The sequence below is a fragment of the Tetranychus urticae genome, chromosome 3 (genome assembly GCF_039701765.1).
Source record: "Tetranychus urticae isolate SD_2017Ah chromosome 3, NJAU_TeUrti_SD_1.0, whole genome shotgun sequence".
NCBI lineage: Eukaryota > Metazoa > Arthropoda > Arachnida > Trombidiformes > Tetranychidae > Tetranychus > Tetranychus urticae.
The window spans coordinates 12,485,018-12,506,202 of NC_142960.1; the positions used below are offsets into that span (position 1 = coordinate 12,485,018).

At 32.6% G+C, this 21,185-nt stretch overlaps 6 protein-coding genes and 1 long non-coding RNA gene across 9 annotated transcripts in view; 3 read left to right on the plus strand and 4 right to left on the minus strand.

Moving 5' to 3' along the window:
- The window catches only part of LOC107359653 (muscle calcium channel subunit alpha-1-like), a 44,902-nt gene extending 34,957 nt beyond the window's left edge, over nucleotides 1–9,945 (plus strand). Inside the window, exons 20-23 of one of the 3 annotated variants that reach the window (XM_015926179.3) lie at nucleotides 217–1,991; nucleotides 5,923–5,989; nucleotides 6,785–7,195; nucleotides 8,736–9,945. In XM_015926179.3, the coding sequence (XP_015781665.2) occupies nucleotides 217–1,991; nucleotides 5,923–5,989; nucleotides 6,785–7,195; nucleotides 8,736–9,768 (3,286 nt within the window). In that variant the 3' untranslated portion in view covers nucleotides 9,769–9,945. The remainder of the gene's footprint in view (nucleotides 1–216; nucleotides 1,992–5,922; nucleotides 5,990–6,784; nucleotides 7,196–8,735) is intronic. The other 2 variants (XM_025160343.2, XM_015926180.3) reach the window with 2 other exon arrangements.
- Nucleotides 3,862–6,788, minus strand: LOC107359657 (uncharacterized). Its single transcript, XR_001568128.3, has 3 exons — nucleotides 6,184–6,788; nucleotides 5,420–6,006; nucleotides 3,862–4,408 (listed from the first exon to the last, which is right to left on the minus strand). It is a non-coding gene; the product is annotated as an uncharacterized LOC107359657 (long non-coding RNA).
- Nucleotides 9,946–10,226: 281 nt separating the features above from the next.
- Nucleotides 10,227–11,903, plus strand: LOC107359654 (pyrroline-5-carboxylate reductase 3-like). Its single transcript, XM_015926183.3, has 2 exons — nucleotides 10,227–10,439; nucleotides 10,523–11,903. The coding sequence occupies exons 1-2, from the start codon at nucleotides 10,380–10,382 to the stop codon at nucleotides 11,660–11,662; spliced, it is 1,200 nt and encodes a 399-aa protein (XP_015781669.2). The 5' UTR covers nucleotides 10,227–10,379; the 3' UTR covers nucleotides 11,663–11,903.
- LOC107359656 (small ribosomal subunit protein mS37) lies at nucleotides 11,904–12,859 on the minus strand. The gene is made up of 4 exons (XM_015926185.2): nucleotides 12,742–12,859; nucleotides 12,405–12,632; nucleotides 12,209–12,327; nucleotides 11,904–12,142 (listed from the first exon to the last, which is right to left on the minus strand). The coding sequence occupies exons 2-4, from the start codon at nucleotides 12,574–12,576 to the stop codon at nucleotides 12,020–12,022; spliced, it is 414 nt and encodes a 137-aa protein (XP_015781671.1). The 5' UTR covers nucleotides 12,577–12,632; nucleotides 12,742–12,859; the 3' UTR covers nucleotides 11,904–12,019.
- A 193-nt stretch (nucleotides 12,860–13,052) lies between these two features.
- Ubc10 (ubiquitin conjugating enzyme 10) lies at nucleotides 13,053–14,941 on the minus strand. The gene is made up of 4 exons (XM_015926184.3): nucleotides 14,843–14,941; nucleotides 14,475–14,570; nucleotides 13,873–14,059; nucleotides 13,053–13,726 (listed from the first exon to the last, which is right to left on the minus strand). The coding sequence occupies exons 1-4, from the start codon at nucleotides 14,867–14,869 to the stop codon at nucleotides 13,572–13,574; spliced, it is 465 nt and encodes a 154-aa protein (XP_015781670.1). The 5' UTR covers nucleotides 14,870–14,941; the 3' UTR covers nucleotides 13,053–13,571.
- Nucleotides 14,942–15,099: 158 nt separating this feature from the next.
- LOC107360058 (uncharacterized) lies at nucleotides 15,100–16,646 on the plus strand. Its single transcript, XM_015926678.3, has one exon. It carries the CDS (start codon nucleotides 15,229–15,231, stop codon nucleotides 16,456–16,458), a length of 1,230 nt encoding a protein of 409 aa, XP_015782164.2. The 5' UTR covers nucleotides 15,100–15,228; the 3' UTR covers nucleotides 16,459–16,646.
- Nucleotides 16,647–18,087: 1,441 nt separating this feature from the next.
- LOC107360070 (BTB/POZ domain-containing protein 1) lies at nucleotides 18,088–20,626 on the minus strand. Its single transcript, XM_015926691.3, has 6 exons — nucleotides 20,382–20,626; nucleotides 20,032–20,220; nucleotides 19,527–19,922; nucleotides 19,072–19,413; nucleotides 18,572–18,958; nucleotides 18,088–18,431 (listed from the first exon to the last, which is right to left on the minus strand). The coding sequence occupies exons 1-6, from the start codon at nucleotides 20,529–20,531 to the stop codon at nucleotides 18,273–18,275; spliced, it is 1,623 nt and encodes a 540-aa protein (XP_015782177.2). The 5' UTR covers nucleotides 20,532–20,626; the 3' UTR covers nucleotides 18,088–18,272.
- Nucleotides 20,627–21,185: the final 559 nt, after the last annotated feature.

The following is a 21,185-nucleotide window of genomic DNA, read 5'->3' on the forward strand; positions in this document are numbered from 1 at the left end:
TCTTAATCTAATTTATACATTTAAGAAGCTATTTATTATTTTCAATGAAATATTTATTGCCTTTAATCATTTTTCCCAACAATTTAACCTTATTATAACCATGTTAATACCATTTACCTCTTCAAGTCAACCATCCATTCACAATATTAGTTAATAAGCAACCTTTCAATGTTATTTTTGGTGATTAATATTTTGTTTTGTGTGTTTTTGTTACAGATTATTAGAGGTTTCAATGGACTCTCGAGCTGAAGATCTTGGTCCTACCATGAATTATCGTCCTGTTGTATCAATATTTTACATTATTTACATCATTGTAATTGCCTTTTTCATGGTTAACATATTTGTTGGTTTCGTTATTGTAACCTTTCAAAATGAGGGTGAACAAGAGTACAAAAACTGTGAACTGGACAAGAATCAGCGGAATTGCATTGAATTTGCTTTAAAAGCGCGACCTGTTCGTCGTTATATTCCCAAACAACGAATCCAATATAAAGTCTGGTGGTTTGTTACCTCAACCTATTTTGAGTATTTCATCTTTATCCTCATTCTTGCCAATACAACAACCCTTGCAATCAAATTTAACGGACAATCACAAACATATACCGAAGTCTTGGAGAAATTGAATCTCATTTTTTCAATAATCTTTGCCATTGAGTTTATCCTGAAACTGTATGCCTTTCGATTTAAAAATTATTTCTCCGATTTTTGGAACATTTTGGATTGTATTCTTGTTCTTGGATCATTTGTACATATCGGCCATGATGTTATTGTAAAGAAAGCTTCCAATCTAACCAAGGAAGGAGCTGGTGGAAGTAAACCTTTCAATATGAACTTTTTCCGTCTCTTTCGGGTTATGAGGTTGGTCAAACTGTTGGCTCGTGGTGAGGGTATTCGAACCCTTTTATGGACCTTTGTCAAATCATTTCAAGCTCTTCCTTATGTTGCTCTTCTAATTTTACTTCTTTTCTTCATCTATGCCATTGTGGGCATGCAAACCTTTGGTAAAATAGTGCTTGACTCAAATACGGCCATTAATAGAAACAACAATTTCCGTTCCTTTTTCCAAGCCATCATTGTGCTCTTTCGATCGGCTACCGGGGAATCTTGGCAAGAAATTATGATGGCTTGTACTGACCAACCTGAAACCAAGTGTGACCCAGCAGCTAAATCAAAGGAAAAGTGTGGCTCTCCATTGGCTTACCCTTATTTCATCTCATTTTACATTCTTTGTTCCTTTTTAATCATCAATTTGTTTGTGGCTGTTATTATGGATAATTTTGATTATTTAACACGAGATTGGTCTATTTTGGGTGCTCATCATTTAGATGAATTTGTCCGCCTTTGGTCTGAGTATGATCCTGATGCTAAGGGAAGAATCAAACACTGTGATGTTGTCACTCTTTTACGAAAAATATCACCACCTCTTGGTTTTGGCAAGCTTTGTCCTCACCGAATTGCCTGTAAAAAATTGGTCTCCATGAATATGCCTCTTAACTCGGATGGAACTGTGATGTTCAATGCAACTCTTTTTGCTTTGGTCCGAACCAATTTGAAGATAAAAACCGATGGTAACATTGACGAGGCCAATGAAGAGTTACGAGCCATTATAAGGAAAATCTGGAAACGCACTTCACCCAAACTGCTTGATCAAGTTGTCCCACCAGCAGCTGATGATGAGGTTACTGTGGGCAAATTTTATGCCACCTTTTTAATTCAAGATTATTTCCGAAGGTTTAAGAAACGCAAAGAAGAGCGAGATAAACATGGTAATAAAGATGAAGATAATGCGGTTGCTCTTCAAGCAGGATTACGAAGATTACATGAATTTGGTCCAGAAATTCGTCGAGCAATCTCTGGTTCATTGGATGAAGATCAATTTTTTGATAGCCAAGAAGCTGAACCAATGCATCGAAGGAATCACTCCTTGTTTGGAAATGTTTGGTCAACTGTTAGAGGTAAAAGGATGCCAATGGGTCCTCCTTTATCCCAAGGTAGGCAATCAACTGATTACTTGTTTAACCAACTTTCAACATTGTCAAAGTAAATCTTTTAATGGTCATCCGAGTTGTTTAATGAACTTGAAGGCAAAACTCAAAAGTAATCACTTCTTAACCTTTTCAATCCCTTTAGAGTTTAGATTCAGTGTTTAGTTTAATCTTTTGGGTAACAATTTTTTTCTATTGAAATACTCATTTCGAGTTAATTGTCAATCAATTCACAAGAATTAAGTTAAAAAGGTGTAAAAAAGTGTCTCTTTTAATCTTAGCTTAGACAAATAATTAATTAATGTGTTCATTTTTGTCTCGCTTCGGTGAATCAAACAAAAGGTGATCAGCTCACTTGTTAATGATTAATCTTACTATTTATAATGACTACATGGCATTACTATTGGATGGATTACAATTACAATTTAATTTGCAAGCATTAACAACCTTATTGTTTACCTTTGAGTATTAAAATGTCAATGTTAATTGTGACAATCACCTATTTTACTCTATTCATTGTCTGCAAGTTAATATTCCAATTAAAGCACAATGTTTTGTTGTTAGGAATTGATATTATCACCATTATTATTATTGTTGTTATTGTTGTTATTTGGATGAATCCTAAAGGAATCAAATGAAAAAGTTTATCAATTAATTAGGTTTGAAACAAGATTTATTTTGTTCAATTGATTGTTTCATTTATATTTGTTCAATAACAATAATAATAAAGCTTGTTAATAGTGAGTTGCTCAGGGAATCTAAAAAGGTAATTTCATGGTTACATTGATAATGTCCATGAACAATGAGCATTCATGATATAACTTTCAACCATTTCCTTAACAATAAACTGATCTCAAGATTTCATCCAAAGAATCTTAAATTTTCTCAAATAATAACAAAACAAAACAACAATCACAATGACTGTTAACTAAAATGTCAATAATGAATGTAAAGCACCAACAATCAAGCAATTGTTAAGATTTCCTCCTTTGACTGGATATTAAATTAAATCTAGAAAATTCTTAAATCTAAATTAAGCCAATTCCAATGGTCAGATTTTAGCAATATTTGTATCCAAAACCTGATGATTTATTTGGTTATCAATAAGATCATTTTTCATGTTTAACTTTACCTGATCGTCTGAACATACACAATTATCCTGAACATTTATCTTATGGTAACAGTTAAGAGTAGCTATTTAGTATTCCAGATGATTTTCATGCTCAACTAATACTGATTAAATAATGAAACTCAGGAATGAGACATAAAAAGGACAACTTTTTTTGAATGATTGGGAAAGCAGATTGATTAATATATCAACCTACTCATTGGAATACATTTTACTGAATTTGGTTTTTCCCTGAAAATTTGAGTCTATTTAAAGTCTCTTTTGTTTTTATTCCCATATTGGGTCAACCCTCGATTATCATGCTTTTTGTCATGAAAAATGAAGAGAATGAAATGAAAAATATTTTTTCTTTTTCGAGTAACATGATAAGTAAAAGGTTATTTTCCATGATTTCCCATTGGAAATTTGCAAAACTCTGAAAATAGTGAAAAAGGCATCAGAAAATATGATGATGATTATTATTACTATTATTATTATCAAGAGGATGAAATAAACAAAAGGTGAGGAGTCTGATGATTAAGAGCCAAAAAATTGTCAATAACAGTTGATGGAAATTCAATAGCTTCAGGGAATATCAAAGTTTCGCGTCTTGATAACTGTTATTTCTTTGTCTTTTTTTTCCTGTGCTCATGTTGATGGTGAACTTGATTGAACTTTCTTCAATCCAAGCACATTTAAACAATAATAAAGGCTGAAATTGGTAGATAAAAAAGATAAAATCAGAGTGAGAATAAAAAAAGATGAAAATTATGTAGCAAGAAAATTACTTTTAATGATAAAAGTTATTCAGTTCAAACTGCTTTTGGTTGTTTTTGTTTTTTTTATCGTTCAACTCTTTTCCTCTCAGTCAGTTCCAGGCTTTCCGATATTCACCATTCAGCTGATTTACACTGAGAAGGCAAAAATATTTTATTAACTCCATCTTTGCCTTTTCCTATGTTGTTTCCTGATCTTACTGATGCATTTAATACTTCAAAATTTTTGCATCTCCTGTGATGCTAGTGTTGTATGTATTAATGAATTGATTTTTTGCAGTAAAAGTTTCTCCAGGAAAATGGTCCAATTTGAAGTCTTTGCGCTTGAATTTTCAATGAACTTTATTGTCTTGATTAAACTGTAATCTCGGTTTATTGAAGTTAATTTTAGGAGCCAAATTTCGTCAAAATATAACCACTAAATAAAAGTTAATAGCATCTAATTTTTATCAACCATGGATCCATATTAGTAATTTGATTCTCTTTTCTTCTCGTTTTTGCTTGATTTGTTTCCTTGGTTAACTTGGTTCCAAAAATTGCTTAAACAGAGGAAAAAAGCAAATTAGATTAGTCACTTAAATTTATCAAAGTAAATTCATTGAGGCTTACAAAACTCGTGTAATGTCATGTCCTTCATCATCACTCTCATCGTTATCAACTTCATGTTGATCATCTTAAACAGCAGAAACATCTTGATCGCATTCATTTACCCTTTTCTAATTGCTTTAAATAAGCTTGTCTAAATTATTACTTTAAAAATCTTGTCAACCTCTTGAACAAGGTTCTTGGTGCATTTTTATAACAAATGATTGATCATTCTAATTACAACCTTATCTTTTGATTCTTTAATTTTTTAATCGATTAATTCTGTTGATGCATTGAAAATTGACACTGGTTAATCAAAAGTCAACATGATTCTTTTCAAGTTGATCAGCCTCTTGCTTTTCACTTTGTTTCAATCGTTAATGTTTACCCATCTAATGCTGCAAGCTAAATCAGAACATTGTTTATCTAATTTCAATTTTATCTTTTCTGTCATTCTATTTACTATCACAGTTATAAAATTATTCAAATAAACTTTGATTGACAATTTGATTTAAAAAAAAGCTGAAGAGACTGATCAGAAACTAAACAAATTAAAAGTGCTATTTGTCAAGCTTTCAGTTGAAAATTAAGAGTGATTCGACTTTAATCATTAATCAAGCCTCAAGATCATTAAATAGACTATTTAGCATCTATTAATTAACATTGCTTGGCATGAATTGGATACTGTTGTACTGAAATACAAAATGATTGGATATCGAGGAATTGAAAACCTTTCACTAACTGGACTTGTCTAAGTTTACTTTGCCATCATTACATCCATCAATTAGTTAACAAGAAAAAAAAACCAAGAGTTTTAAAGTTGAAAATGCCAATTTTGTGAACAATTTAAAGCACTAAATGTCTAGAGTTTTACAAATTCCAGTCCATTTAATGGTGAAAGAATTTGAAAAATAATGATTTTCCTTTTTGTATCCATTTTGTATAAATGGAGCTTATCGACTTACAAAGTTATTGTGATGAGTAAATTATTTATAATAGAAACGATCATCAACCATCATCATCGCCTTTATCATGAATTTCAGCTTCTTTTGATGGTTTCCTTCTTTTACCTTAATATATTTTTCATTCAATCCAATTGTAAGTTTACTTGGCTGGCTTTGTGGCTGAACCATGCCAAATGTAAAGAGCTTCGTCAGCCTCTTTTCATTCATTGACATGTTGTACTTTTCGTGTGTCCCAAGTGAAAGGTTTTCTTTACTTTGTCCATAATCATACATTTGTCCATTTTCCTGTCCAGAAGAGATGATCAAAGGTTTATAATTTTGACCAAATAAGCATCTAGAGGTTTACTGTCCTTGCTTAAAATAAACCAAAAACAGGATGTTTAAATGTTGATTCAACAATTCATCGTATAATTCGTGGTTTTTCATCTTTAATCATCAGTCTAACTCTTCTCCTGTCTTTTATCTTCTTCTTGTCCTTATCCCTCTCCTATCATCTTCTGTAGGGAATCGTTTCAAAATGAAAGAAATGGGAATCCCAGGAAGTCCAGAACAAGAAGATCCATTCAGAAGGTAAGATTGTTTATAATCTGAAAAGGAACGAGAAAAGATTAACATTAGCCAAAATAGTATCTGAATAGGTTGTGGGAATAAAGGAGTAAAGAAACGATCAACTTGATTATAATGGATCCCCTTTTTTTTGATTCAACTACAACCATTAAGGCAAATAAATGTCTAATAAAAAATTACAAAGCTTCAACACTTACGATTAGGCTATCGTTAATCAATTAAAACAATCTTGAAATTGTAACATATCAACATTGTTTAGTCATTTTATTTTAGATGACAATTAACTAAACCTGACAAACAGTCTGTCACAGAACCAGCTTTTGTGACTAACTGTAAAATAATCAATAGTTTACCATATTGATTATCAGCTGGAAATCTTTTCTCGGTCCATTATTGATTATAATTTTCATGAGCTTTTGTGCTCATACCATGAGCTGTTTAATTGTTGATCCTCCATCCTTATATCATTTAAGTTGTCTCAGGTTATCATTATGAATGATTATGGTAAGATATAATTTGAGTTTGCTGGATTAGTCCTTCTTTCATCCCAATTGAATGAATTATTTGTTTACACACTAAATCGATTGCTAAAAATATATCCATCCATCTGACTATTAATATATTAACATGGAACTTGTTTCTTTTAACACACAATTTTCCATTTACCAAGCAATTAACATAATGCTAAATTAACTCGACCTTTTTTCATTTCCTATTCCTTTTCTTTACATCTGTAACACCTCATTTCATCCTCCCTTGGCTATTGTTTCACTAACTTTTTATTGGCCAAAACAAAAGTTATTGCCATCCTTTATATTCTCGAACTAAAAGCGAATGTCCAGGTTTACCATTGGTGCACGAAATTAGGTCAAAACCAAGACCGTTATCAGCTTATTGTCAACATGTTCAAATTTGCTCTGAATGTGGTGTTACCAATGATCAATTGCATGATATCCACCAACAACAAAACCATCAGCAGCAGCCACAACAACCAAACCAGCAACAGATGATTGTTGACGCATATCCAACTAACCTTAATTGTGATTGTGGCAAGATTGTTTCATCAGCTCCAGTAATGGTTGAAACTGTATGCTCTTGCTCAATTAACCAATCAACTGATCGTATTTCACCAACGTCAATAGATTATCCTTCATCTCGTTCAAACCCGCCAAAATTATCCTTTCAACGACCTGCCATTGCTGTTGTAAGGTTGGTTACACCATAATACTAACACAATCCTCTTTGTCACTTAATTTCTTTATTCCACAATTACCATGAGAAATGCCAATCAACATCATAAAACAAAAAAAATAAATTAATGCAAATTAACCTTAAAAATAAAACGACAAAAACTAGAAATAATCACAGACAAAGGCTTTATTTAGACAACTTAATCACGTTATTTTCATATTTTAACCCTTACATCATACAAAAGGGGTCTTTAGTAGATTACAAACCGTATTATCATTTTATGAAACAAAATTAAATTCAATTTCCAATTGAATAATTGAAATTCAATTACTCAATTTCATATCAACATTTTAACAATTACTGAATCAGAATTTATTTAATCATACTTCAGAATGTAAAGCGTCTATTAAAACATTACATATTGAATACAGCATACGATTAGCAATTTCTTGAGATTATCTAATTTCTTTCTTACATCTTGTATAATGGATTGATTTTACCAGGCAAACCTTCATCATCAGATTTGAGGTCTTACAATTTAAATCATGCTGACAATTATCCAACTGATAATAAGCCAAAGTGAAACTATTGAATAAGAAAATTGATTCGATAAATTAGATTATGTTGCTCGTGTCATTAAAAGATGACTCGATGAAATTTGTTCAACGTGCTCAATGTTAACATTTTTTGACTGTTTCTCATCTAAAACCAGCTTGATTATATCTTCACTAGTTGATTAATTGACAGTTTACTTGAATCAACTTGTTAAACACATCGTTGAGTTGCCAATTAGATCTGACACTAACTCCGATTATTTCCCTGTTCAATTGGTTAAAAGCTTGTTCAGCTTATAAAACTACAGCTTTTCTTGATAAACCTTTTCATTTTAAACACCTTAACAATCGTTACCTTTTGTGAGTTACATGCTATTCTGATTATTTCACTTGTCTTTTGTGTTTGTACTTCAGTTATCTGATTTCCTTTCAAACCAGGAATGGTTGAGAAGAAAAATTTGAGAAAATAAATTGCAATTTTAGGTCCATTATTAAGCTTTTAAACGGCTTTATAGTTACCAGATTGGTTTTGTCCTGTTTAACTAACATGTTATGTCAACCATTGATTCTTAAATGATGAAAAACAAACAATCTTTTACTACAGGGATCAAATGAAATGATTTTATAATCATTTGATCCATCAACCAACAGCTTATGAAACAAAAAACAATAACATCAACTGTATTTTATCAATTGTTGGACATTTTGCTTGACCATCAAAATCAACTTGAACAAGCTTTATGTAATCGTTTTTTGATGTTTTCAGTTGTATAAATAATCTAAATCTTTGCTGTAACAAAATTATTCAAGACAGCAATAGAATGAACAATTTAGTGATGCCATTATATCATGATCTTGATTGGGTTTCTTCAACTTTAATTAACCAACTGCACATTGAATCCAACTGTTTGTAGACTAATTACTAATTACTATTTCTTGTTTTTCCTATTAATAACTAATTAATCTACTAAATTGCAACTTAATTTGGCTATTTATGGATGTAGTGCTTCCATCGATGAAGATGAAGGTAGACCTAGACCACCCACTCCACCACCTCGTAGACATACAATTAAATCATCATCATTTCGTCGACACCTTCGCTGCCTGTCTAAACAAGAAAGTGATCAAACAAGTTGTTCATTGGATCGACCATTGGGTTGTAGTCTAACCAATTTAACCTATGATTATAATTTAACAAGTGATTTGCCTGCTCAACCACCAACTCCACCAGCCCGATCCTCAACCGGCCAAGGTTCATTAGCACCAGGAATTTCTCACCATTCCATTGACCCTAAAACTTACTCTGAAATTCATTCAATACCCACAACCAGTAGCTCAAGTAGTCATGGGTCACACTCAGCTCCTACTTCAGCCCGTTCTCGGTCTGGAGAAGGCTGTGAAAGTAACAGTTCACCTCGCCATCGTCGCCGTGCAATGAGTAATGTTGCTGTTTTCCTTAGGTTTGTCCCAGTACCAGCCATGGCAGTGGCCGGCTTCCTACCTGAACCGACCATCTTTGGATCCAGAGGAAGTCCTCTTCGAGCTTCATATCATGGTAAAGCATCGGAAAAACAATACATTTCTGTTCCAGGAGCCATTGACAACAAACGATCCATTGATGTTGTCGGTTCTGCGGAGTCGTTAGTGGGGCGAGTTTTACAAGAACAAGGATTGGGCAAATTTTGTGATCCAGGATTTTTGAGAGCCACTCAAAGAGAGATTGCTGAAGCGTTTAATATGACTCCAGAAGAGTTGGATCGAGCAGCTCACCGTATATTGGAAGCTGAACGGAAATCTTCACCTCAATTACAGCCTCTCTCGTCACCTACTTCAGGCCAACAATCTACCTCAACAACCACTCCTAATGGAAACACTCCTGTACATCATTCAAACCTTCACTTAATAAGAGGACGAGGAGGAAACGGTCAAAATCAAACAACTAGTAATGGTCGTAATGCCACTCCATCTCCTATTAAAACACCATCTAGTCCAAGCGAGGATGAAGACGAAGACAAATATAAAGATACTAAGCTATAAAATGATTGGAAATTTTATTTCTTAGTTTCATGGAAATGTTTTGCATGTAAAAGTTATTTTATAAATCGATGCTTAATTAACTAGAAATATATCAAGTGAATAAGCTATTGTACAAAATAATAAAGATGCATAATTAAATTTTAGATCTATTAAAGTTATGATTAAATGTTTTTGTTTTCAATTATTGCCAGCTATCATTTAATTGTCAACCATTAAAACGTTTATTGATTCTCGAAAGTTTCGGGTTGAGGATGAAGACCAAGACAAATTTAGAGATACTAAATTGTAACATACAAAAATTGTATTTAATGTTTAAAATCCAACAATAGTAGCATCAAACCAATTAGAACAATGTAATTGAATTAATTTGATTGGCCTAACAATTAGAATCTTAAATTTGTTACAAATCAACAATCAATTGTTGACAAAGCCAAGTTAGTTCATTCATTGTGTTGTGGTGTGTTGAATAAGGAAGCTAAATTTATACGATTTAATTTTCATTCATCATTTTCAATTTCACTTCGATTTCAAATTATCGGTTTATCGCTTAAACCCATTAGTAATTTGTGAATTAGAATTTAATTTTATTGAAATTTATATAAACTTTAAAAATGTCAGGCACTGGTGAAGAACAGCCTCCAGTCGAAGGTGAACCCGCTGAAGTTCCACAAGTAAGTATATCTTCATATAGCTTGTAAAGCTATTTATTAACTGGATTTTAATTTTTTGTCTTTTATTTGTTTCTGTTTTTTAGGCTGAAGGTGAAGCTACTCAAGGGTCGCAAACTAATGTTGCCCAAGCAGCTGAGGGTGCTGAAGGTGGTGAACCCCAGGCTGAAGGGGTTGTTGAAGGTGAAGCTACTCAAGGGTCGCAAACTAATGTTGCCGCTGCTGAGGAAGGGGCTCAACCGACGGCTGAAGGTACTACTCCAAGTGTTCCTTCTGTCACTAAAGCTTCCCGTGAAAGTTCAACTGGTGCTAAGAAACGATCCCGATCAACCTCGCGTAAACGAGGAGACCTTGACTTGACTGAGGCTAAAATTGGTTTTATTGGTGCTGGTAAAATAACTGAGGCTATTGTTGAAGGTTTACTTGAGTTTGGACAAATCCAACCAAGTCAAATACACGTTGCCACTCCTTCTGGTAAAAATATGGATTACTTTAAAGGCAAAGGAATAAAGACATGTAAACGCACCTTGGAAATTTTCGCTCGCTTCGATTGTGATATTATTTTCCTTTGTTTCCACGGCAGAGTGATTAAGGAATGTTACGCTGGATCCCCAGATCGACCAAGAGCATTCTGTGTTAATTATATACCCTACATGAAACATCCTCTGTATATACTTTCCATGGTTTCTCACTGTACTGCTGATGAGATTATGAAAGCCATGTTAAATCCTGACCATCCCGATAAATATAAACTTGAATTCCACCGAATCATGATTAATGCTGGTTGTGCTTATGGTTTAGGTGTTTGTGCCATTGACTGCGATCCTGACAGTAAACATTTATCTGCTCCATTACGAACCCTACTGTCACGAATTGCCAAACTCGAATATGTCCCTAAAGATCAAATTGATGCTGCTTGTGCCACTGGAGGTTATGGTTTGGCTTTTGCCTACTATTTTATCAGTGCTATGGCTGATGGAGCTTTCAAAGTTGGTCTAGCACGAGACATGGCTATCAGATTCGCTGCTAAAACATCTCAATGTGGAGCTCAAACTCTCCTTGAATCTGGTGTCCATCCTGACCAATTGCGTGATTCTGTTATTGCTCCCGGTGGTGCTGCTATTGAGGGAATTCATTCGCTGGAAAAAACTGACTTTTCTTTCGCTGTTACATCTGCCATTGAAGCCGCTTACCAAAAAGAGAAAACTTTGTCTGAACTTGCTTAAACTACCGGATTTGACTTTATTTAATCAATATTATTAATTATCTATTATTTTATTATTCTTATATCTATGAATCTTTAACGTAGGGTTAATTGATTTATTGCTATTATTATTTTATTGTTTGACATTTTGATTATGGATTTATAGAGCTATTTTATAATTTTAACCTCTGTTCCCTTTTTAACCAACCTATTTATCCGACAGATTTTTTTATTAATGAAATAAAGATTTGTGAAAGCAAAAATTTGGCTCAAATTTTTTAATTGATATAATCTAAGTAACGAAAGTGTATTCGTGTGATTAGCCTTGTTCTAAGATTGCCAATCGAGCAAATTAAATTCAAAAATTACAATAAACTAGCTAAATATCAATCTTTTGGGGATAGCGTTTTAACATTACATTGACTTGGTGGGATGTTAATTTAGTTTGACCAGGTATTGGTTCTGTTGGATCTTGAATCTTTTGTTTTGCCGTCCATTCAGTCTAATTATAAAAAGAAATCAATTAGATTAAAGTTATATGAGACAATGGTCACAATAATTTACTTACAATGTAATTGGAATAGCATTTTTGAAAAGCTGCTAATTCTTTGGGACATTCATTTTCATTCAATTCATTTGCTTTCATACAAGCAAAAAGATTCAACATTTCTTTGATGCAAACAACGTCTAGAAAGAATATAAAGTTTGAGGTCAAGATTATTAGCATGGTAGAACCAATAAATGATAATATAATTTGTACAAACCATCTTCTTGACTTTTGCGAGGGATGACTTTATTTCGGCATCTAAGAGGTGTACGTTCAACTGGATGAGGTAGAATGAGATCAGGGTTGAACGGATGCCTTCTGTTTCTCCATCGTTTATTCAGTCCCCATTGAGGTCTCATATAGTTGAGTGATTCGGTCAAACGCACCATGTTTGAAAGAGATTACACATAGGCCAAATAAATCTAGAAACAAAAAAATACCGACCCTAAGAAATAAATAAACAGAGTTAACATGTGATTTATGCTATTAAAAGAAAACTTAAAATAATGGCGCTTTATTATTAACTGAGGATACTTTTCGAGATTAATAGTTACCTGAGGTGAATCGCTTGAACGTTGATAAGTTAACTATAAACAGTTAAATTCGCGATTTAACTGAAATTCACAATTCAAAACAATACAAACAATTTCAGAAAGACATGTTATTCAGAAAACCTAGAATTGAATATATTTTCCAACAAAAGATGGCAGTATGGCAAAACCAAAGACTCTCTGATTAAAACTGATAATGAACCTCGTTTTAAAACGCAATTAATCGACTGAATTATTTCTGGTTAAATGACCAGGTCCGGTTGTATATCAATAGAATAGGCAATTAAAAATCATGAGAAAGAATCATAGAGAGCTAAAATATAAAACTTGTCAACTTTATTCAGAGCTATAAATTCATTTTCTTTGTAGTTTGAATCGCAAACATGATGAAATCATGAGTTAACACTCCAATTACTTAGATTAACGTAATCAATTTTTGGCAGTTCCCATTGCTTTTAGCGTAGCATTATTCTGGAAATATCTTTTCATCTTATGATTGGATATTTAACCAAGGAGAGGATCAATCAACTGTATCTGAAATACTGACTGATAGAAAGATTAATATTTTTCGGCTTTGATTAGATTAAAGTACTAATCCATAAACATAAGCCTTCCAATGAAAATAATCATACTGGACACGTTTGAATATTTAAGCTTCTTTACATAGTTGACATTGAATTACATGAATATATTTGAATTGAATTTTGTTTTTCCAAAAAGGTTCATCAATAATAATAATTAACCAATTGCCAATTTAAAGATAAGTAGAGAGAATGTAGAATGCTGAGAAATTTTTAATTGCAATTCTTCTTTCAGTATAAAAAACAATTACACTAATCTGATGGACGACGCTCAGCAAACTTTTTGGTGTATTCATCCGCATTTTTCATAAACTTTTTCCTATCTTTTGAATACTCCTCTGCTAAATCGCCTCTCAACGGATGTTCTGGCTCGGGATCATTGACTAGTGCAACCAAAGCTTGGATAACTATTTGATAGGAATAAAAGAAAAAACAAAAGTTAGATTAAATCAATATTAGATCGTCTCGTTTTACAAATTGCCTTTGTGTTGTCTTAGAAGATAAGCTAAAATTAAAATGTGAAGGGATCAATAAATACAAAAAAAATAATCACCCTGATCTGTTTTAGTTGCGGGTTTCCAATTTTCTGCACTGATGATCGGTAAGCAAACTTGACCTTTTTCGTCAATATTTGGGTGATAAATTTTGGTTCGAAAAGTTATTTTCGGTGGCTTGAATGGATATTCGGGAGGAAAATTTATCTCGATTCGGAACGCTCCCTTATTGTACGGTGCACTATCCTGAAAAGAAAATTGAAAAAATTAGAAAAACATACCTAATGTTAACAATTATTTGACGCTTGACATAAAAAAATGGAATTTTAACAAAGTAAGATCAATAATATTCTCATGGGAAATTATTTAAAACCCATTGAGTAAATCTAAAAATGAAGTCAGTTGATTGATTAATCAAGGTTTAACCTCTTAACCTTTGATTGCGCATAATTTGAACTACTCAACCCTTAGCATAGCCAAGTTAGCTCAATCAAGATCGTGATAAGGTTTAGTATAGTTATGACTCATGACACCAGTAATAGTCATAACATTTCAAACGTTATTTTCCCAACCTTTCACAATATGATAGAAATTGTTGATTAACAAATCCACCAAAGATATTGCAAGTGAAAACACAAAGGGAAGGAGTAAAATCACTTACTGGTACAATGAGTCCTTGCCAGGTCAACATGTTGTGTTCGTCCACCTGGATCTCTCGAAAGGATTTCATGCCGGATTTCCTGATATCCTGGAGCTCCTAGAAGTTGAAAGTTCAAGAACAAAAGATGGCAGAATGAAAATTAAAAAAAATATGCCGTAAGTCATGAAGAAAAATCGGGAAAAAGGAGAAAAAAAGAGAAGAAAGACCTCAAAAAGCAAAGGAAGAAAGAATGGAAAGCAAACTTGACAACAGAAAAATACACAAAAGCAAAACATAAAAATTGATTTCATTCAAGAATTGGATGAAAGGGTTGTCTCAATCAAATTTTACCGATTTTTAAGGACAATAATTATCAACAAATTACTTACCTTTTGAAGTCTCCTTGTCGCAGCCATTAAAATAAATTAGTTAATTGCCAATAAATTCAAATAAAAAACAAAATACAATACACACAAAACGCTGAATCTTAAAGTCTATGAAGAAGCCTGCCTGAAGATTTATCATGAAAGCCGCTGCGACAGAGTGGCGCTAATATCTCAGGGTCTCCGATTATAGCTCCATCTATTGTATCATTCATTTTTTGTAAATAGTCTTTGTTTATAAATATTTCTTCATCATAAACCTTTCTCAAAAATATCTGTTATTTTCGTCGTCTTCTTTTCATCTTTGGTGTTTTTAAGGATACAAAGTTAATTGGGTGAAAATTGTTACTACTTTTTGCTAGTGAATTATACTGTTATCCTTAAAGCAGATTATGAATAATCTGTTGAGTAAAGCTGTGACCTCACTAGCTAATAAGTTGGATAGTTTATCTTCAAAAGTGTCCAACAAGGTTTCGCCAAGTACTAAAGATAAAAACAAGAATAAATCGTATGATGCAGCTGAATCACCAACTTCATTGTCTACAAAATTAGCTTCAATTTTAGCACCATTTGAGGAATATTTTGTCTCCATTCAGAGTATATTGATCTGGGAAAAACCTTATGTGTCTGCTGTATTCTTAATTGCCATAAACTGTCTCTATTGGCTCATTGTTTCTTGGACTCGCAGATTCTTCTCGATTGTTTCCCTTCTGTTTCTCATCATCTCAATCTATCAATGTTGGTCTCATTATGTTTGGCCAGAAATTCGTGCTCGTCCACCTGAGCCTGATGAAGATTGGGTCCCTGTTCATCCTAAAGTGTTGAGTGCACCTGAATTAACCCATTATTTACATGAAATAATGACAATAAGTGGAGAAATCGTCAACTGGTTTTGGCTATTGAGGAAAAATCAACCTGCACTATTTTGTTCTCTGGTCACATTTCTTTTTTCTATATCAGCAATCATTGGAAGTCTAGTGCCTGGAGTTGTAATTGTGTATATTATTTTAATGGTAGTCGCTCTTGGACCCGGAGTAGCTCTATATGTTGTCCCCGAGTCGTGGTATCAATTAGTGCGCAACTTTTTTGGAAATTCAAAATCATCATCATATCCTTCCTGTCCTTCGTCTCCCACAGTTTTAGCTAGAAGCGAAGATCATCTAAGCGTTTCAAGCTCCGAAGAGAAAGAACAAGGACGTAAATTAAGTGAAGGCTACATGAAATGTGATAACCTTGAAGAATCATTCGAATTGGATAAAGATGAATCGTCACTTCAGCTTCTCTCTGATTCAAAACTGGGTTCCACTCTTGATTTCGAATCGGGATTTAACCCAAACCATGAATCATCCCCTTCCAGCAGTAATAATAGTAGTCTTCAGTTAGTGCCTTCAATGCAGTTTGGTGAAGGAGGCGAAACGGGGGATGAACTTGAAGATTACGAGATTATTTCTGATTCTGATTTACCCGATGATTTAGCTAATTTCCCTGGACGCTCAAAAGTATCTCAAAAATCAAAAGAATCTTTAACATCTGTAAACGCACAAACAAGCGCAGCTTTAACATCACCTTCAGCATCCAACACAACACTTTTGTCTAAAGACATGCTCGAATCAGATCTATAAATTGCGATGGCAATTGTAATTATGAAAACAGCCAAATTTAACTGCATCAAAAGTAAAAAATCAACAAACCTGTCAGTGTAACAAAGGAATAAGAGATCGAAAGATCACAATTGCTTTCCATTGTAAAAAAAACTTTAAATAAATCATTTACTTTTAAAGGGTTTAGGATCCAAACTCGCATTCTGTAATTAAATTTCTGATTTATTATTTATTTCTTCATTCTAGATTTTTAAACCTCGAAGATTGTTGAAATCCATATTTCAACCGCACTGTAATTACTATTTTTTATTATCCGTAAATCAGTTTCGCTCAATTTCCCCTTTTGTTGATGATTAGAATCTAATTCAGTTTTTGATGATGCTCACAAAAATTTGAATGATTAATAAAGATTAGAAGATCAATTAACAATACAAACTTATTTATCTGGCAGAAATTTCCTGTAGTAATCAATTATGTCAATGTTTCCATAAACAAACCTTTCTATTGTAGAAGTTAATGAACATTAATTGTCAGGATCTTGAAATGGAAAATGCAAGAATGTTTACAATTGATTCAGTTGTCGACCAATCAAATCAGATTCTCATCTATTATATTATATTTTGTTTAGATCATCATTGATAGATAACTAATGTTGATTATATTATCTAGATACATCATAAATATATGATTATCTTTTTCCATATTTTCAGGATAGAATCATACGATTAATTTATTTTATTTGATAGATCAATTTTCCAAATTTGATTTCAAGCTAATTTCAATTTTTCTTCAACTGAAACCCAAAGTTGATTTTGAAATTGTTTGAAATTGAAACAAAAACAAAGAAAAATGAAAATATTAGAAAAATATGTTTGAATATCAGTTGAAAGAGCCTCAAAGTTCAATGCTTTCATTCAAGGCTGATGACAATAATAATAGAAAATGAATTTTCAAGATTGATACATTGAAGTCATGCCTTCTAATTTTTTCCTATCCCACCAGTACGTGTTAAAGCTAAAAAATTTGCAAAAGTGGATGGATTAAGAGTTGCAAGTGTTTTTGACAAAATGTTAACAATTAAAATAAATCTCAACCCGCTGAAAGAGCTGTCGCTATAGCAGTATCTTTAACTGAAGACCAAATACTATGGAATGGTCGATTCTGTTTTTTGTTGTTGCTTCATCAATGAGTCTATTAAGTTGATTACCTTCTTAAATTAATTGATTTCGTTATCATAGCTAACCTTGTTTTTACTTTTTTTACTAACATGTCACAAGGACGAATGATTTATATGATAAAATGTAAACAAGAAAGAGTTAAAATGTTGATTCTTGATGAAGCTGATAAAATGTTTGATATGGCATTTGGAAATCAAATTGGTTGTATCTGTGGAAATAGTCGACCAGATCGTCAAACATCGCTATTTTCAGCTATTTTCTTAAAGTAGAGCGTTTAGCTAGACATGCTTTAACTGATCCAATCTAAGTTGTTCAAGGCTTTGAATTAGTTTTAATCACGTTTTGTGCAGAAACTTATCGTTCTTACTTATCGCCTTAAGTTAAATGCGAGCTGCTTTTACTTTCAGTTTACAGGATGGATAAAAAATGGGGTATCATTAATTTACATATTAAAATTAATATCCACTCAAAATTTCCATAATATTATAATATAATATTAATATAGTATTTTTTGACCATTTTGACAAAAAATTTATATCAATTCAGTCGTCTATAAATCACAATATACGAATGCGATAAATTAGGATAAATGAGTGATTGGGTCAACGTCAAAATAAAACAATCAAAGTTGATTCAAAAGATGAAATATAAAATCTTTTATGTGTAGAAAATTAGCTCTGGAATTTGTCCATCTTCAATTGAAGTTCCATTATTACATCCGGCAGCATAAGAGAAATGAAAAGTCACTTTACCGCCACATACTAGGTCAACAACAACTTTTCGGCTACCTCCAGCACCATAATGAGAATCAGATCCCTAAAAAATGAAAAAAAATGTAAATACAAAATTTAATGTTACAATTGTATGAGCTATAAAGTTAATCTAATTTAAATTATACTCTTAATCGACTCATCGGTCAATAATTTTTATATGCAGTAAGCTTATGATGAATTTACCTTTAGTGTTGCACAGGCTGTATAATTAACATCAGGTTCAATTTCAACTGGTTTTTGAAACATAACTCGAAATGCTCGTGCTGATCCATCACACGTAAATCCAGTTTCATTTGTAGCTAAAACTTTACTTGATCCAGTATGGATAATTTGAATAGTACATTGATAATCGGAAACACCATGGATTGAACCATATAATCCAAAGCCGACAATATAAATTCTTCTATCAACAACAAATCTTATTCTATCACTAGTTCCACTGTAACCCCATCTCAAGTCAGTTCGCGCAAAACGACGAACAACCTCTTCTTTTCTAACACACGAACGAGGCTCTTCAGGAAATTCAATGGCTGGTTTCGGATTTCGAACAAAATGAAGGAACAAATTAACCTGTTGAATAAACATATAAAATAGATGCATATTAATATCTTGCAACTGTATTTTTAGTCTATTTTCTTGAATGAGATAACTGTAACACAACTCAAATATTACTTTGTACTTACACATTCGCGATCTGAAAGGATCCCTGATTCAACTACATCAACGGCAAACTCTTCGATGGTCATAAGGGGAAATCTAATTGCATAAAGAGCTTTACCAAGAACTTTTCTTTGATTTTCTAGATTAGCCGGAAGATTTTGACGAGAACATTCAGCTTTCGCCCATTTAATAACCGATCTAAATAAGTTGATCTCTTTTATTTGAAGAGTATTCCTTTCTAATACTGAAATTAACGTTGCATGGTCGATGTCCAAAAATCCTTCAGCTTCCAAAGCTTCTTCAGCACTTTTATCAATTGTATCTAAACACATCTGAGCTAGAACGTTCTCATCAAATAAACGAGACTGTTGAAAGAAAGAAAAGTGTGAAAATGGAACATGAATAAAGAAAGTCTCAATTACGTAAAGTGTAATGAATTAAAAAGGTCAATTAGAAAATGAAAGTGTCAAAAGTTTACCTGCATGAGAAGCATGAAGGCATTATCTGGACTGAGATTCTGCTTGAGAAAACCAACACAAGCACTCTCAAGGATAGGCACAGCATATTTTTTTGCAGCATATAGAGTAGTCATAACTGTTTCCGGTCCAATAACAATTTCATCGGTGTAAAGAAAACGAAGAAGTGCCGTGAACGCAGGTACATCTGTTATATCAGGAATTTCTATTTCTTCATCGGTAGAAGCTAATTGTCCATTGAACATAACATCAAAAACAGGACTTCCTATCGACAAGACGAATTTGTGAGCAGGTATCCGAGTTGGAGGATTACCAAGACCAACAATGAAATGTACATCAGCTAGGGTTTCACTATTGAATAAAGAAGCTAACCTTTCTTGAACAGTTGTTCTGGACGCCTAAAATCGATGAAAGGTTATAATTCAAATAAATTAGACCAATAAAGGTTAAGTAAAGAAATGACCAAGCAATCTTAATTTATGAAAATTTAGGTTATTATTTGCTTACCTGCCAATTGAAATATCCTGTAGCTGCTTCATTTTTAGCTGTGTTCACAGACAAAGCTGATTCATCCGATGATTGACTATCTGCAGTGAGTTTAGTTACACTGCTAGAATTGAAAGGAGCTTCCGAATCTCTAATACGGTTGTTATTAGTTGGCCCAGTTTCATTGGAAGTGACTCGGTTAACTGGTACCTTTAAAAAGAAAAGAAACAATTGAATTTAGAACCCTGGAAGTATACATTTGATAGAATATTATGTAAATTTTAAACTATGATCTGAATTTTTGATATTTTTTCTTGATTAAAACAAAAACCCGAACAATAAGAAATTAAAGTAACAATAAAAATACTGACCGATGCGTCTTTGGAAGATTGACTGGGTGGGGATGTTGAGCTAGATGTTGATTCTGTATTATTTAAGTTCCAATTAGACGATGATGAATTTAATCCCGGTTGATTCTTCTTAGTTATACTAGTTCCCTTATCTTTGTCCAAATCGTTCATACTAGAAAGAAATAACAAAAGTATAGCTAACTGGTTATATTAAACATTAAATTAAGTTTATTTACAATTTAAAAAACCATCTCTTTCTATCATCTCTTTAAACCGAAGAAAAAAAACACAAAAACAAAGAATTCTTAAGAAGCGCACCCTGTCGAGACAACATAACACTAATACTACTCGCGAATCACTTGAATTATGAGTTTTCATTCCATTTTTACAAAACTTTGACGAAACAATTTGAAAATTTGACGATTGAAGTTTAAGATTTTGAAATTTAGACAGTTGTACTGAAAAGAGTTTGATCGTTATGAAATTTTTAACAATTGTTTTGGAGGCTGAAGTGGTGGAAATCATACCAAAATCAATGAAAACCTCTGTCAATTCTTAAATCAATCTTCATTCTTTTTACTATAAATTGTTTTTGTTTATTTCTTCATCATATAAATTTCTGAAAAATATCTGTTATTTTTGTCGCCTTCTCTTCATCTTTTGTGTTTTCAGGATACAAAGTTGATTGGGTGAAAATTGTTACAACTTTTGCTATTGAATTTTTACTTCATTTTTAGCACCGTTGAGGAATATTTTATCTCTATTCAGAGTATATTGATCATGGAAAAACCTTATACGTCTGCTGTATTCGTAATTACCACCAAC

Coding starts and splice junctions, on each gene's coding strand:
- LOC107360058 (XM_015926678.3), top strand. CDS start 15,229: ATGAATAATCTGTTGAGTAAAGCTGTGACCTCACTAGCTAATAAGTTG.
- LOC107359656 (XM_015926185.2), bottom strand. CDS start 12,576: ATGGTGCGTTTGACCGAATCACTCAACTATATGAGACCTCAATGGGGA. Junction 12,328..12,404: donor TCGCAAAAGTCAAGAAGATG/GTTTGTACAAAT, acceptor TATTCTTTCTAG/ACGTTGTTTGCATCAAAGAA. Junction 12,143..12,208: donor AATGCTATTCCAATTACATT/GTAAGTAAATTA, acceptor TTTTATAATTAG/ACTGAATGGACGGCAAAACA.
- LOC107360070 (XM_015926691.3), bottom strand. CDS start 20,531: ATGAACGATTTGGACAAAGATAAGGGAACTAGTATAACTAAGAAGAAT. Junction 20,221..20,381: donor AATCTTCCAAAGACGCATCG/GTCAGTATTTTT, acceptor TTCTTTTTAAAG/GTACCAGTTAACCGAGTCAC. Junction 19,923..20,031: donor CAGGATATTTCAATTGGCAG/GTAAGCAAATAA, acceptor CATCGATTTTAG/GCGTCCAGAACAACTGTTCA.
- Ubc10 (XM_015926184.3), bottom strand. CDS start 14,869: ATGGCTGCGACAAGGAGACTTCAAAAG. Junction 14,060..14,474: donor GGCAAGGACTCATTGTACCA/GTAAGTGATTTT, acceptor TTTTCTTTTCAG/GATAGTGCACCGTACAATAA. Junction 13,727..13,872: donor CGCAACTAAAACAGATCAGG/GTGATTATTTTT, acceptor CCTATCAAATAG/TTATCCAAGCTTTGGTTGCA.
- LOC107359654 (XM_015926183.3), top strand. CDS start 10,380: ATGTCAGGCACTGGTGAAGAACAGCCTCCAGTCGAAGGTGAACCCGCT. Junction 10,440..10,522: donor AACCCGCTGAAGTTCCACAA/GTAAGTATATCT, acceptor TCTGTTTTTTAG/GCTGAAGGTGAAGCTACTCA.